Source organism: Podarcis bocagei (genome assembly GCF_964188305.1).
Source record: "Podarcis bocagei genome assembly, chromosome: 14".
NCBI classification, from domain to species: Eukaryota; Metazoa; Chordata; class Lepidosauria; order Squamata; family Lacertidae; genus Podarcis; species Podarcis bocagei.
In genome coordinates, this window is record NC_138139.1 from 29,553,888 (window position 1) to 29,567,740 (window position 13,853).

Here is a 13,853-nt window from a genome sequence, read left to right on the forward strand (position 1 = left end):
GCACAGGCAATATGACTGCAAGATTGACCTCCTACCAGGGGCGACGCTACCGAAGGGGAAGCTGTATTCCATGTCGGAGGATGAACTACAGGAACTCAAACAGTTCATAGATCACAATTTGGAGCGCGGTTTCATCCGGGAGTCCAGGGCAGTAGGGGGCAGTCCTGTTTTCTTTGTGAAGAAGAAGGACACGCCCCAAAAAAGGCTGGTGGTGGATTTTCGCCTCTTGAACAAGATGACCAAGCCCTCTGATTTCCCCATGCCCAGGATTGACGACCTACTGGCGACGGTGCGCAAGGGACGCGTGTTTACCAAGTTGGACCTGCAAGGGGCGTACAATCTCATCCGCATGAGGGAGGGCGATGAGTGGAAGACAGCCATGTTCACGCCTCTGGGAACCTACGAGTACAGAGTGATGCCGTTTGGATTGCAAAACGGTTCTCACTGTTTTCAAGCTTTCATGCATCATGTGTTGGCGGGACTCCTCTACAAGAAGTGCGTCTGCTTTCTGGATGACATCCTGATATTCTCCGAGTCGCAGCAAGCGCATGACCAGGATGTTCGGGAGGTGCTGGAGAGGTTGCAGCAGCATAGACTGTACGCCAAACTGGAGAAGTGCCAGTTCGACACGACGGAGGTGGATTTCTTGGGTTACAAGTTGTCGGACAAGGGGCTAGCCATGGACAGCGCCAAGGTTCGAGCGGTGTTGGATTGGAAGAGCCCGCGCAACCGGAAGGAGGTCCAGCGGTTTGTCGGCTTCGCCAACTTCTATCGCAAGTTTATCAAAGGGTTCGCGATGCAGACGGCGGCTATTACGGACACGCTAAGCTCCAAGAAAAAGAAATTCATCTGGACGGAGCAGGCGGAGCAGTCCTTTCAGGCACTCAAGCGTCTCTTCGCGTCGGAAGAGCAACTGCTGCATATCGACCCCAGCAGACCGATGCGGGTAGAGACAGACGCGTCCGATAGAGCAGTGGGAGCTGTCCTGCTGCAGAGGGACCCACAGGGGGTCTGGAGGCCGGGAGCGTTCTACTCCAGAAAGCTCACCAAGTCGGAGCAGAACTACACCATCTGGGACAGGGAGTTGCTTGCCATTCATGCAGCCTTCAAGGCGTGGAGACACTTCCTGATCGGCGCCAAGCACACGGTGCAGGTCTGCACGGACCACAAGAATCTGGAGCACTGGCGCACGGCGAAGTTCCTGAACCAGAGGCAGATACGTTGGGCGGAGTTCTTTGCTGACTTCGATTTCCGAATAGAGTACGTCCCAGGCGACACCAACATCATGGCGGATGCACTGTCCCGAAAACCGCAATACCTCGAAGAGGCGACGCCAGCGGCAGCCATGCACATCTTCGCGCCAGCTGCGTGGGCGTGCGCTTCAGCCACAGTAGACCTGGATGCGGTGCGGCGGGCGTTGCAGGACGACTCATTCGCGCAGGCGAAGATGGCCGAGGTGCACAAGGGCACAGCGAAGAGCGACGAGTTCCAGATACGGGACGGCTTGCTCTTACGTAAAGGGGCCATCTACGTGCCGGGAGATGAACTTCGCGCCAAGGTACTGCAGCAGTTGCACGACGCACCCACGGCCGGGCACTTTGGCACGGAAAAAACGGTGGAATTAGTCGCAAGGGACTTTTGGTGGCCCAGACTGAGAGGGGAAGTCGCGGACTACGTCGCGAGGTGCGACACCTGCCAGAGGGCCAAACCGGTGCACAAACCACCGGCGGGACTGCTGGAACCGCTGCAAACGCCGTTTGAACCGTGGGAGAGGGTGGCCCTGGACTTTGTCACGGATCTCCCCAGCTCGAGAGGCAAGACAGCTGTACTAGTGGTGGTGGACTTGTTCACCAAGATGGCACACTTCATACCGTGTGCGAAGGTGGCCACGCCAGAACAAACAGCCAAAATGTTCATAGATCACGTGTTCAAAGTGCACGGGCTGCCGCGGTCTATACTGTCCGACCGCGGTCGCCAGTTCATCTCGAATTTCTGGCAGAAGCTGATGGGCTTCCTGAACGTCAAGATCAACCTGACATCAGCGAGACACCCGCAGACCAACGGGCAAGCGGAGAGGGTCAATGCCATCATGCAGCAGTACCTGGGATGCTATGCCAATCAACAGCCTGCGACGTGGGTGGATTACCTGCCGCTCGCCGAGTTCGCCTACAACAACACGAAGCACGTGTCCACAGGGGTGACGCCGTTCTTCGCCAACAATGGGAGGAATCCCAGAACCTTCCCGGGACTGGACAGAGTGGGGGAAGGGGAACCGCAGACGGCGGACGCTTTCACGTCTGAGTTGCAGGAGGTCCACGATCAACTCCGACGGCAGCTGGAGCTAGCGAAGCACGCTTACAAGGTGCAAGCGGACAAGCACAGGCGGGTTGGCGAAGAGATCCGAGTGGGAGACTGGGTCTGGTTGGCAGCCCACGCAGTGCCGACCAGATCGTTAGCCAAAAAGAAGTTGGGGCACAAGCAACTCGGTCCATACCAAGTCGAAGCGCAGATCAACCCAGTAGCTTTCAGGCTGGTGCTACCGGAGGGTTCCAGGATGCATCCGGTGTTCCACAGGTCGGTGCTCACTCCCTACAGGACACCTCACAGGTTCCAGGAACCAGGAACAGCACCGAGTCCGTCTCAGGAGCGGACGGAGGCGGGGAGATTGCCACAGCAGGACCCCATCAACGAAGTCACGGAGATTTTGGACTCCAGATGGGGGGAAGACGGAGTGGAATACCTCCTAGCCAGAGAGGGCACCCGGGCCAGTGCTAATAGCTGGGTGCCAGACTACGCTTTGGAGGAACCCCTGCTCAAGGACGAGTTTCATGCCCTTTTCCCACACAGACCCATGCCAGCAGGCTTCTTCGACGACTGGCTGTTCACACCCACACTTTCCTCCAGCACGTTCCATGGCTTCGACTCGGACGGGGAGCCCGCACAGCGCACACGTTCCCCAGAGGGGTCACCGGAGGGTTCGGCGTCCGACACCTCGTATTGGTGGGACGATCGGCCAGAGGAGCAGTGGCGCCGGAGGTGGCTGGAGATGCCAGGTCAAGCGACCGACGCAGAGACTGACATGGACGTGTGCGGGGAGGATCTCGGTTTCGAGCACGGCGGCACCGAAATGGAGGCGGAGCAGCTCAACGTTGACGAACGCGAGGAGGAAGACTCGGAGATCTTCAGTTGGCGGCCAGCGACGAGGAGCGAACTGTATCCGGCATTCACTCCTGTGATGATGGAGCACCCAGCAACCACCCTTGAAAGCGGGGAGGGGGGAAGGGGGGGCTTCGAGGGGGGGATGGATGTCAGGGGTTCAGGAGCAGAGACGCAGAGAAGGGAGGAGACAGAGAGCGAGGGGGAGGAATACGAAGGAAAGATGAGTGGGGATGACGAACCGAGATCGCCGAGCTTATCCAGTGAGTCCGAGGATTCCCAGAAGGGAGCGCCAGCGGTCAGAGCAAGGGGGGAAAACAGGGGGACACCCCAGGAAGAAGGGTCCAGAGAGGGATCAGAGAGCAGCAGTTGGAGATCGGGACCCACGTACCCAGCCGGGAGCAGCGGGGAGGAAGGGGACCAGATATCGGGTTCCGGAGGCTTTCAGAAGGAGGGAGGGCATGAGTCAGGAGTAGTCACGCCCACCTCGGGGAGCGACGAAACGATCAAGAGGAAGGTGGAGAGTTGGGCGCGCGCGCCAAGTTCAAATGTAGCGGAAGCTGGCGCAGTAAGCAGCCCAGAGAGTGAGCCAGGTCCCAAAGCCCGCCGCAAGGAGGCGGAAGGGTCAGGGGGGTCCGCGTCAGAAGAGAGTAGGAAAGAAGAGACCCCGGGGGGCAGAAGGACCCAGAGACGGAAGGAAAGGCGCAGGAGGTGGAGCAAGGCTAGGGTATTAAGCTGGTGTGCTAGAGGCGGAGACTCAGACGGGTCTTCGCCGGTCTGACCTAGAAGAAGTAGGGCTGCACATTGCAGTTTGGAAATGGAACCTGTAATCCAATAAAGACTCTTTTAACCTGAACGCTGGCTAGCGTGGTCCTATGTGAGTTGGGACTGAGTGGCAGCCCTGACAGCTGCTCTTTTCCATCTTCCATCCATCTTGGAGGAGCTGCTTGAGCAAGATAGAAAGATGGAGGAATACCATATCTGATTTTGCATTCTACATCCAAAGGGATCTCATTCTAAACAAGGGAATATTGCGATTTTGTTGCGTTTCTGCTAACGTTTGACCACATAATTTATGACATTTCCTTCCATTCTTTCAGTTTTACTGTTTAGCAGAAGTCATTGCAGCAGTATACTATTCTGTTCCATTTGGAATGGTTTTACTTGTTTTATAATTTTAATTATTTTATCTGTTTTTATGACTATTTTCCATTAATGATTGTATCTCACCCTGGGAACTTACGGTGAAGGGTGAATTAGAAATCAAATAAATGAATAAATAATCTTTATTGAGACCTTGCAATAGATGCAACGTTGCAACCAACACTCACCTCATCAAAGACCGCTCTGGTTACATCCCCACGTCGTAACGTGCCGTCGTGGCTCACAGATAGAAGATGAGCAGGATTAGACAGAGAAAAATACATACAGCTAACTGCCTGGCTATGGGGAACAAAGGTGTGTACTCCATCTTCCAATCCGCTGTCCTAAGAAGTACAAACAGACACAGAATTAGTACATTTCTCATAATTTCTCTTTTCAAAATTGGAAATAGAACTTACAGTGTGGTTCCCTTCTCAGTTAGAAGACAGAGCCATAAAAGTTTGCAGGGGACAAAACTATCAATGGCTCAAAGCTACCATGGCAATGTATTACCTCCAATGCTGAAGGCAGACTGTTGCTGAATACCAGCTGCTGGGAATCACAAGCGGGGAGTGCGCTGCTGTTACATTCAAGTCCTGCATGTGGGCTTCCCATTGGGGCATCTGATTAGCCACTTTGAGAATAGGATGCCGGACTAGATAGGCACCCTTTGGCCTGACCCAGCAGAATACGCTTTAATGTGGTGACCGCTCCTTCATTGGAGCTTTTTAAGCAGAGGTTGGATGGTCATCTGTCCTGGATGCATTGGCTGAGATTCCTGCATTGCAGGGGGTTGAACAAGATGACCCTTGGGGTCCCTTCCAACTCTATGATTCTATGATATAAACAGTAATAGATAGCAAAGACAATAGAGCGCAAGCTATTTACCAAATCCCAGAGACCGATCTGTCCCCACTTGTCTCCAGCTGCTACTAAAGTTCTGCTTTCAGATGGATGGATAGCCACGGAGTGAATCCGGTTTCGGACCACTTTTGCTACAGAATCTTCTCGGAGGACCATTTTACGCAGACGAGCCTGGTAACTGGGACAAAATCATTAGAATGTTAACATCCACAAAAAACAAGCAAATGGGGGGTGGGGGGGAGGGAGTTAAAACTGGTTTTTAAATTACCTTTCCAAGTTATATGTAGGCGTCTCAATCACCTTAGGCTTTACCTGTAAAATTGGTTGGAAAACAAAAAGAATTTACCATGCAGATATTGAATTAATTTTTTTAAAAAGCATTTAGGCTCGCTACATGTCAAAACAATGATACCTGACTTATTTTTGCCCACATATTCAGAAAACCTTCAGTTACATCATTTCCTTCCTCTTGATCTATGGGTATCATCTGAAGCGGTCCGGGTGGCAAACGAGGCTTTCAAGAGAGGAAATGGCACAAAACATCACTGGCTTGCTTTACAACTTGCTCATCAGTGCACCCCACAGAAAATAACGAAGAGAGCCACTTAATTAAAAAATAATAATTGTATTTTCAATTTTTTAAATTGTATTTTCAGGGTTTTTTTTTAACTTTGACTTTTATTGATAAAAGTTAAATATTTTATGCTTTTTTGTAAACCACATGGGCTTCTTTTAGTTAAGCTGTATACAATTTTTGTTAAATAATGAATAAAAATTTATTCTCCCACATCACAATCAATCTTTCCACTTTATTCACCAACCCCAATTATTTTCGCAAAGCCAAGTTCTTAAGACTTGTTTGAAGCAACTATACACTTGATCCGTGAGGAACCAAGGAAGTCTAAGGATGCTCAGACCAAATTAGTGCTAGACAGCAGAAAAGCTCTCTCAGCAACCCCTCACGTTTCAGAGTAAAATGCCTTGCAAGTGGCTGCAGGAGGACTGTGAGCAAAATCATGGGAGGGGTGTTTCTAGAACTTACGTGAAATTGTGAAGCTTCCCTGCCATTTTTGCTACACTGGAAGCTGCATGTTGTTTACGGTATCTTGTTATATCTATTATATTTGCTACTGCTTTGCTATGCCATCATAAAATTGTTGCTGTATTATGAAATCATTGCTATGTTATTGTTTCTGAATTTTTTGTAGTGTTTGTTTGAAATGCAGCCCTATTTCTTTGTTGTAAGCTGCTTTGAGCGTGATTTTTGAGTGGAAAATCAGCATACAAATACAATGAATGAACGAAATACTCTTGCAAAGTCAAGTCTGGGTATTTCAGTGAGAGCACTTGAAGATAAAGCCCTTTCCCTTTGTATCTGTCAACTTACATATTCGTCAACTGAAGGTTCTGGAGGTGCTTGTGCTTCTGGCAGGGGAATGCTCAGTGGATCCACTTTTTGCAAGCGCATCGATCTTCGACAAGTTGTCTCAGTTTTTGCCTTGGAATGTTTAATTCTACGGAGACAACATCATTTCTCCATTAAGTCCTTGCAGGGTTTCAAGTGTTCCTCATTCATGCCGCTAAGATTTAGCCTTATTTCTTCCTTTAGATTATTCTGCATTTTCTGTTATTGCTTTCCATCTCCCTCCACCGTATTTTTCTATCTTCCTCCATCAAGACACCACAATGGTTGCAAAATTACAACCTGGAGACCTTGCTTGTCCCTCTGTACATTTAATATACCGTATTTTTCGCCCTATAAGACGCACTTTTCCCCCTCCAAAAATGAAGGGGAAATGTGGGTGCGTCTTATGGGGCGAATGCAGGCTTTCGCTGAAGCCTGGAGAGCGAGAGCGGTAGGTGCGCACCGACCCCTCTCGCTCTCCAGGCTTCGCGGACCTCTCCCCAAGCAGCGGGAATGCTCCCGCTGCTTGGGGAGAGTTGTCGGCATCCCGAAGCCTGCGCGCGCTGATCCCAGCGCCTGCAGGCTTCGCGGATCTCTCCGCAAGCAGCGGGAACGTTCCCGCTGCTTGGGGAGAGTTGCCGGCATCCCGAAGCCTGCGCGCGCTGATCCCAGCGCCTGCAGGCTTCGCGGATCTCTCCGCAAGCAGCGGGAACGTTCCCGCTGCTTGGGGAGAGTTGCCGGCATCCCGAAGCCTGCGTGTGCTGATCCCAGCGCCTGCAGGCTTCGCGGATCTCTCCGCAAGCAGCGGGAACGTTCCCGCTGCTTGGGGAGAGTTGCAGGCATCCCGAAGCCTGCCCGCGCTGATCCCAGCGCCTGCAGGCTTCGCGGATCTCTCCGCAAGCAGCGGGAACGTTCCCGCTGCTTGGGGAGAGTTGCAGGCATCCCGAAGCCTGCCCGCGCTGATCCCAGCGCCTGCAGGCTTCACGGATCTCTCCGCAAGCAGCGGGAACGTTCCCGCTGCTTGGGGAGAGTTGCCGGCATCCCGAAGCCTGCGCGCACTGATCCCAGCGCCTGCAGGCTTCGCGGATCTCTCCGCAAGCAGCGGGAACGTTCCCGCTGCTTGGGGAGAGTTGCCGGCATCCCGAAGCCTGCGTGTGCTGATCCCAGCGCCTGCAGGCTTCGCGGATCTCTCCGCAAGCAGCGGGAACGTTCCCGCTGCTTGGGGAGAGTTGCAGGCATCCCGAAGCCTGCCCGCGCTGATCCCAGCGCCTGCAGGCTTCGCGGATCTCTCCGCAAGCAGCGGGAACGTTCCCGCTGCTTGGGGAGAGTTGCAGGCATCCCGAAGCCTGCCCGCGCTGATCCCAGCGCCTGCAGGCTTCACGGATCTCTCCGCAAGCAGCGGGAACGTTCCCGCTGCTTGGGGAGAGTTGCCGGCATCCCGAAGCCTGCGCGCACTGATCCCAGCGCCTGCAGGCTTCGCGGATCTCTCCGCAAGCAGCGGGAACGTTCCCGCTGCTTGGGGAGAGTTGCAGGCATCCCGAAGCCTGCCCGCGCTGATCCCAGCGCCTGCAGGCTTCGCGGATCTCTCCGCAAGCAGCGGGAACGGTCCCGCTGCTTGGGGAGAGTTGCAGGCATCCCGAAGCCTGCCCGCGCTGATCCCAGCGCGTGCAGGCTTCGCGGATCTCTCCGCAAGCAGCGGGAACCACCGCTGGGCTCCCACGGCTTGCAGAGAGCTGCCTGTTTGCGGGCTGGGGTCGGGGGAAGCTCGGGCTGCCCCAGCCCCGCGCCTGGGGGGGAAATAATTTTTTCCCTTTATTTCCCCCCCAAAAAACTAGGTGCGTCTTATGGGCCGGAGCGTCTTATGGGGCGCAAAATACGGTAACCCACAGCTTACCATTCGGTTTGCAATGAAACTCCCAGAGTACTTTAGAAATGAAACAGCAAAAATGCAACGAAGCTGTCAATGCTCCAAAATAGCAAACATTATGTTGCTACTCCACTTCTCCCCCTCTCACTTGCCAAGAGTAAAACTGGAGTCCCACATGCTAAAACAAGAACAAGGAGGTGGTGACGGAGCAACTGCATATTCTCCTACTGTCACAGTCATGACATTATTAATCCAAATACAGTGGAACCTCAGTTTACGAACTTAATCCGTTCCGGAAGTCCATTTTTAAACCAAAACCATTCTTAAACCGAGGTGTGCTTTCCTTAGTGATGCCTCCCACCACCAGTGCCCTTCCACTGTTTGGATTCCGTTCTTAGACTTAGTCTGAGACACTATTTCCGGTTTTGCGGAGTTCGTAAACCAAACAATTCTTAAACAGGACTGTTCTTAAACTGAGGTACCACTGTACTACTTTTAAAATGATCACATACAGTGGTACCTCGGGTTACATACGTTTCAGGTTACAGACTCCACTAACCCAGAAATATTACCTCGGGTTAAGAACTTTGCTTCAGGATGAGAACAGAAATCGTGCAGCAGCGGCACAAGGCCGCATTAGCTAAAGTGGTGCTTCAGGTTAAGAACAGTTTCAGGTTAAGAACAGACCTCCAGAACGAATTAAGTACTTAACCCGAGGTACCCCTGTATAATACAGCAGGTAAGAATTCCCAATAGCCAACCAGCAGGAGTTCAGCTCTCAGTATTAATTAGTTAAGTAGATTCAGGTACTGTCACGACATAAAGAGGGAAAGGGAAAAAAATTGCCAAAATATTTAACCATAATGAATGGGTATGTAGTTTTACCTTTGTATTTTCGGAGACTGCACTCTGGCTGTCATATTACGAAGACTTGCTGCCGACTTAAGAGTGAGAGAGTAAGATCAGATGCATATAATGTAAGATTTATCCACTTCATAAAATTTGAAAATTATTGTTTCTGCTTCAATTTATTCCATTTATATCCCACATTTATCTTTTTATTTCCCTAGGCTTTTAACCTCTGAGGTATTTTTATTTCTGTTGCGTTTGGCTTTAGCGATACCCTTTACTGATGTCAACTGCTGTTACTGTTTTAATGAGTGGTACTCAACTAAGTTTATCTCAGAGTAGACACACTAAAATTAATGAACATAACTAAGGTAGGTCCATTCACCAGTTTGACTGGCAAAATTTGGCAAAACTTAACTCAATGCCACCCATTCTGCTTTATGACTTACTGGAAATGTTTGGAAGGCCCTGATGTTTGCTGTATCAACTATTAGCTATGGAACCACCGCTGAAGATAGATTCTCAACAGTGTTAGAACCTGATATATGAAAGCTAGGAGCTAAATGCCACCTTAAACCTAGGTTATGGGCGCAACAACAGAATGTCTAGGTGCGCTTTTTTATAACAAGAATACAAAGCTGAAAATCAATGAACTGCAGCTAAAATATGTTCATTTTTCACATGACCTAGTCCTACTCCTGCCCACCCCCTAATATTCTTAAGAGGATCTCTTCTCCAGTCTTCAAAGAGTAGCTGGAAGTGGGGACGCAGAAAAAGGTCCTCCTTTCCTTCCACTCTGCAGTTTTAATCTGAAATCTTAGGCGCAGTACTGCGCCCAAAGCTCAGAAACTGCTTGCACTAATGGAATTCCCTGTTGCACAATGCGCCTAGAACAATAGGAGTTTCAAACACTGATTCTCAAGTAAATTATACCACTAAAAAATATGGCTGTGATGAAGACCAAGATCAACAGCGTAATCCTATTCCGAAGTAAGACCCATTGAGTTCAATGGGCCTTACTTCCAGGTTGGTATTTCCAAGGCTGCACCCCAAGTATCAGAACTTGTTGTTCTAATCCAGAAGATATTCCAACAAACCTCAAACAGCTTCAGGGAAGCAAAAAATTTGGCATTTTCTGTTATGTTCTTCAGTCTTTTCCTCTCATAAGCCGATAGTTGTGTTGAGACTTCCTCCTGCAACAAGCAAGCAAGCAATTATGTTTCAAAATATTCACAGGAGTTGAAGTTTTAAGCCATATCTTACATGTAATTCTAAGCACGGTATATAAGCAGTTATTTTCCTCACCAAATTAAGAGACACTTACATCATTTCTGTCACTCTCGGAATCCCCATCGGTCTCCAAATCACTGCTGACAGCCTCTACGACTGAACCACATCTGTGAGAATCCGTGTTGGAGACTACCTCGCTTACGCCATGAGATATAGCCCTTGTTTCTGGACTTGAATAATCGCTACAGATTTTCTTGGCTTTGGGTTCTTTACCGAAAGACTCCTCACAGCTGGAAAATTGCTCTAACAAACGTTTCTGAGGCAAATGCTTGTTGTGTTCTCCGCATGTGGCTGACACAGGCGTGAGAAGAATTCTGATTTGTTTTGTCAAAGTCTTACTCTTCACAGGGCTTCTGGGGAGACATGTGGTCGGATTTTCAGTGGGTGTTGTCTCCTGAAGATGTGTAAGAAATTTAAAAAAAACAGTTACCTATTCCTTATCTATTGATTTATTATTGCAATACATTCCCAATGAACTTTTACTGGGAGTTACGTGAAATCCATTAGCAGAAATGTTTTAAGTTTGTCTGTCATTTGAGAATTGTTTTCTACTCCAGATCATCATATCACTAGTGATGCACCCCATTCCAAAACACAATTTTTTAAAAAACGTATTCTGCCTTCTAAAAATCTGATACGGTGTTCTCAGTTGTAGGAGTATCAACTTGAATAAAATACTGGGGGGGAGCCCCCCCACATAACTGATCACATGATGCAGCACATGCCCCCCCATTTGAATGACAATCTTCCTCAACTTTATTGGGAGGCAGCTCTCTCAAATATTTTATTGGGGGTGACCTCAGCCCCTGAGGTACTTATGCTCAGCTGCAAGTGGGGAAATGAACGCTGACCAGAAACACATGTAAGATGTAATCACCATCGAACACTTGGGGTGTTGCTTCGAAAAAACATGCAGTATAAAGAGTTAGCTAATAATCCCCTAATTTTGCATTTTCACTACAAACATCTGGATGGCCAGTTTGCCTATGCCTGCATTAAGAGCTCACAGAGAACAAACATCTAACACTGGGGAGCAGGAATGCCACACACACACACAGAATTGGGGCCCTCCAGGTGTTTTGGACTACAACTCCAGTCAATCTCAGAGAGCACATTCTGGCAGGGCTGATGGAAGTTTCAGTCCAAAACATTTGGAGAACCACTGGCTGGGGAAGGCCACACATTGTACCACAGGTCCATCTGCATGGTCTTCTTTAAACAGTACACCCATAAGGACCCTTGCAACAAGGTGCAACATTGCGTTGTAAACCACTAAAGAGATTTTATTATGCTCAAGCAGTGTATAGATTTTGTTAATTTACAGACTCTGGGATCCATCCATGTGGGAGGATGGCTGCCTGTGTCCATTCTGGGCCCTCTCACTAGTTTGTCATCCCAAACCAACCCTCCCAGTAAAGGACAGCTGCATATTTCTGCATTGCAAGGGGTTTGGACTAGATGATCCTCAGGGACCCTTCCAACTCTGATTCTATTATCATCACATCAACTAGGAAGGCTGTCGCAGCAAAACTTGGTACTGTCCCTGCCAGTGAGCCCCAAGTAAACACCGACCTCTTTACCCACCCCCACCCCCCAACACTTGAGATATGCATGTATTTTAGGACTTTTATGTTGATTGCAACCTGCTTTGTTTTGAATATCTTATTTTCAGATTCTTGTAACCCACCCAGGACCCTAACAGTGAAGAGCAGGTAAGAAGTAATAATAATCCAATACTAGTGCTACTTAAGTGCAGCATAGTGGCAAATTTAGAAGTATGGGTTCCCTCGTGATAGTCACAGCCACACCCCTCCCAAGATTATACAACTTTCTAAGATTATACAATAACCTTATTACTTACACAATAATAGTGATTAAGGGGTTAACCTACAGCAACCAGCACAGAACTCCATAATTGCACTACCAGGAACAAATTATTTGGAGTGCTCCACTATCTTCTTCTGGAGTGACTTAACTCCTGTTAAGTTCCAGGGTTTGGAACATAATTTAATTTTCTCCCCATTCTCTTGAACCCAAAAAGCGCCCCATGCCTTTCCAGTGTCCTTCAGTGCTTAATTTTGGAGCGTGCAGTGGCTAAAAAGCTTCACCTTCATGCTGATGAGGCGGCCCTAGGAGGCTGGACCTGGCAGGGACCCCTGCAGCAGCTGAAACAGGAACAGGGCTTGAGTCCCAGCCTATGCACCGTTGCTCAAGAGTAAACCTCCTGCAACTGATGAACTGATTAATTTGGGCCCAGTGGGTCTAATCTCAGCGAAGCTGGGTGCAACTCAGAAGCGACCCGCTGAAATGAAAGCACACATGGCCACTTTTAAGAGTGTTAATTCCAGCATGTCCATTGGGAGCCGCCTATTACGAATAGCAAGGAAGCCGCCTTCGCCACAGGAGCCTCACGAGGAGCAGCGCTTTCATTATTAGGGCGACTGAGGTGGGGCTTCCATTTTAAAAGTGGCCGCTGCCTATTTTAAGCCCGCCGCGCCTGCGGAGCCTCCCGCCACCTCGCTTCCCTCCCCGCCTCCCTGTAAGGTAGGGCAGGCAGGCAGGCAGGCAGCAGAAAAACCCACCTGCTCCCGCTGCTGGATCAACGCCACCGCTTCTTTCTCCTCCTCGACCACTATCCGCTCCGTCTCCATGCCGGCCGGCTCACTCATCCCGGCTTCTCTTCCTTTCCCGCGCGCTGAAGCGGCTTCCTGGGCTCCGCGCGGGGCGGGGAAAAGGCGCCAATTCTGCTCCTCCTCCTCCTCCTCTTCCTCGTGACCCGCTCAGCGGCGTATCTTCCCGCCTTGGGCCACTCATAAAACCTTGCGCGCCCGTTGTGATTATTTTTTTTTTAAAAAAAATCCAATTCATTCTGTGTAAATTCGAAGCAGGTTGCAACGAAAGACGAGTCAAACGCTGAAAAGCCACCAGCAAATGCAGCGCCCCGTTAAAATGCGGGACATTCCTCCTCCCTCACATACTGTCCACCCCCAAATAAGTCAAAATGCCGCCATTCTTGCTTCAGCCTTTTGGGCACAAAGCGGGCGAGAGAGCTGGTTGCTGCTATGCAGAGGTACAGGGAGGAAACACTCGGCCCATTTTGACTTTGCATATTTATTATTAATAAAATTTATATACCACCTAGTTGTAAAAAATAGAAAAGCACATGCACACAACTAGACCCTTAAAGCGTATAGTTTTGTTTGTCCATTTATTGCATTTTTATCTCGCTTTTCCTCCAAGGAAATCAAGGCAGTACAGTATACATAATTCTCTTCCCAT

General features: G+C 49.7%; 1 protein-coding gene across 7 annotated transcripts in view; it reads right to left on the bottom strand.

Moving 5' to 3' along the window:
• WDR76 (WD repeat domain 76) overlaps positions 1 to 13,372 on the bottom strand; it is a 38,024-nt gene extending 24,652 nt beyond the window's left edge. For 4 of the 7 annotated variants that reach the window (XR_014002169.1, XM_081171153.1, XM_081171156.1 and 1 more), the window contains exons 1-9: positions 13,157 to 13,371; positions 10,609 to 10,968; positions 10,382 to 10,477; positions 9,321 to 9,376; positions 6,551 to 6,677; positions 5,576 to 5,677; positions 5,432 to 5,475; positions 5,188 to 5,341; positions 4,488 to 4,643 (exon numbers count right to left, since the gene is read on the bottom strand). Coding sequence is in view for 6 of the 7 variants with exons in the window: in XM_081171153.1 (XP_081027279.1) it covers positions 4,488 to 4,643; positions 5,188 to 5,341; positions 5,432 to 5,475; positions 5,576 to 5,677; positions 6,551 to 6,677; positions 9,321 to 9,376; positions 10,382 to 10,477; positions 10,609 to 10,968; positions 13,157 to 13,243 (1,182 nt within the window). In the remaining variant the exon portion in view is untranslated. Of the gene's footprint in view, positions 1 to 4,487; positions 4,644 to 5,187; positions 5,342 to 5,431; positions 5,476 to 5,575; positions 5,678 to 6,550; positions 6,678 to 9,320; positions 9,377 to 10,381; positions 10,478 to 10,608; positions 10,969 to 13,156 lie in introns of all 7 variants that reach the window. The other 3 variants (XM_081171155.1, XM_081171151.1, XM_081171154.1) reach the window with 3 other exon arrangements.
• Between the last annotated feature and the right edge of the window lie 481 nt (positions 13,373 to 13,853).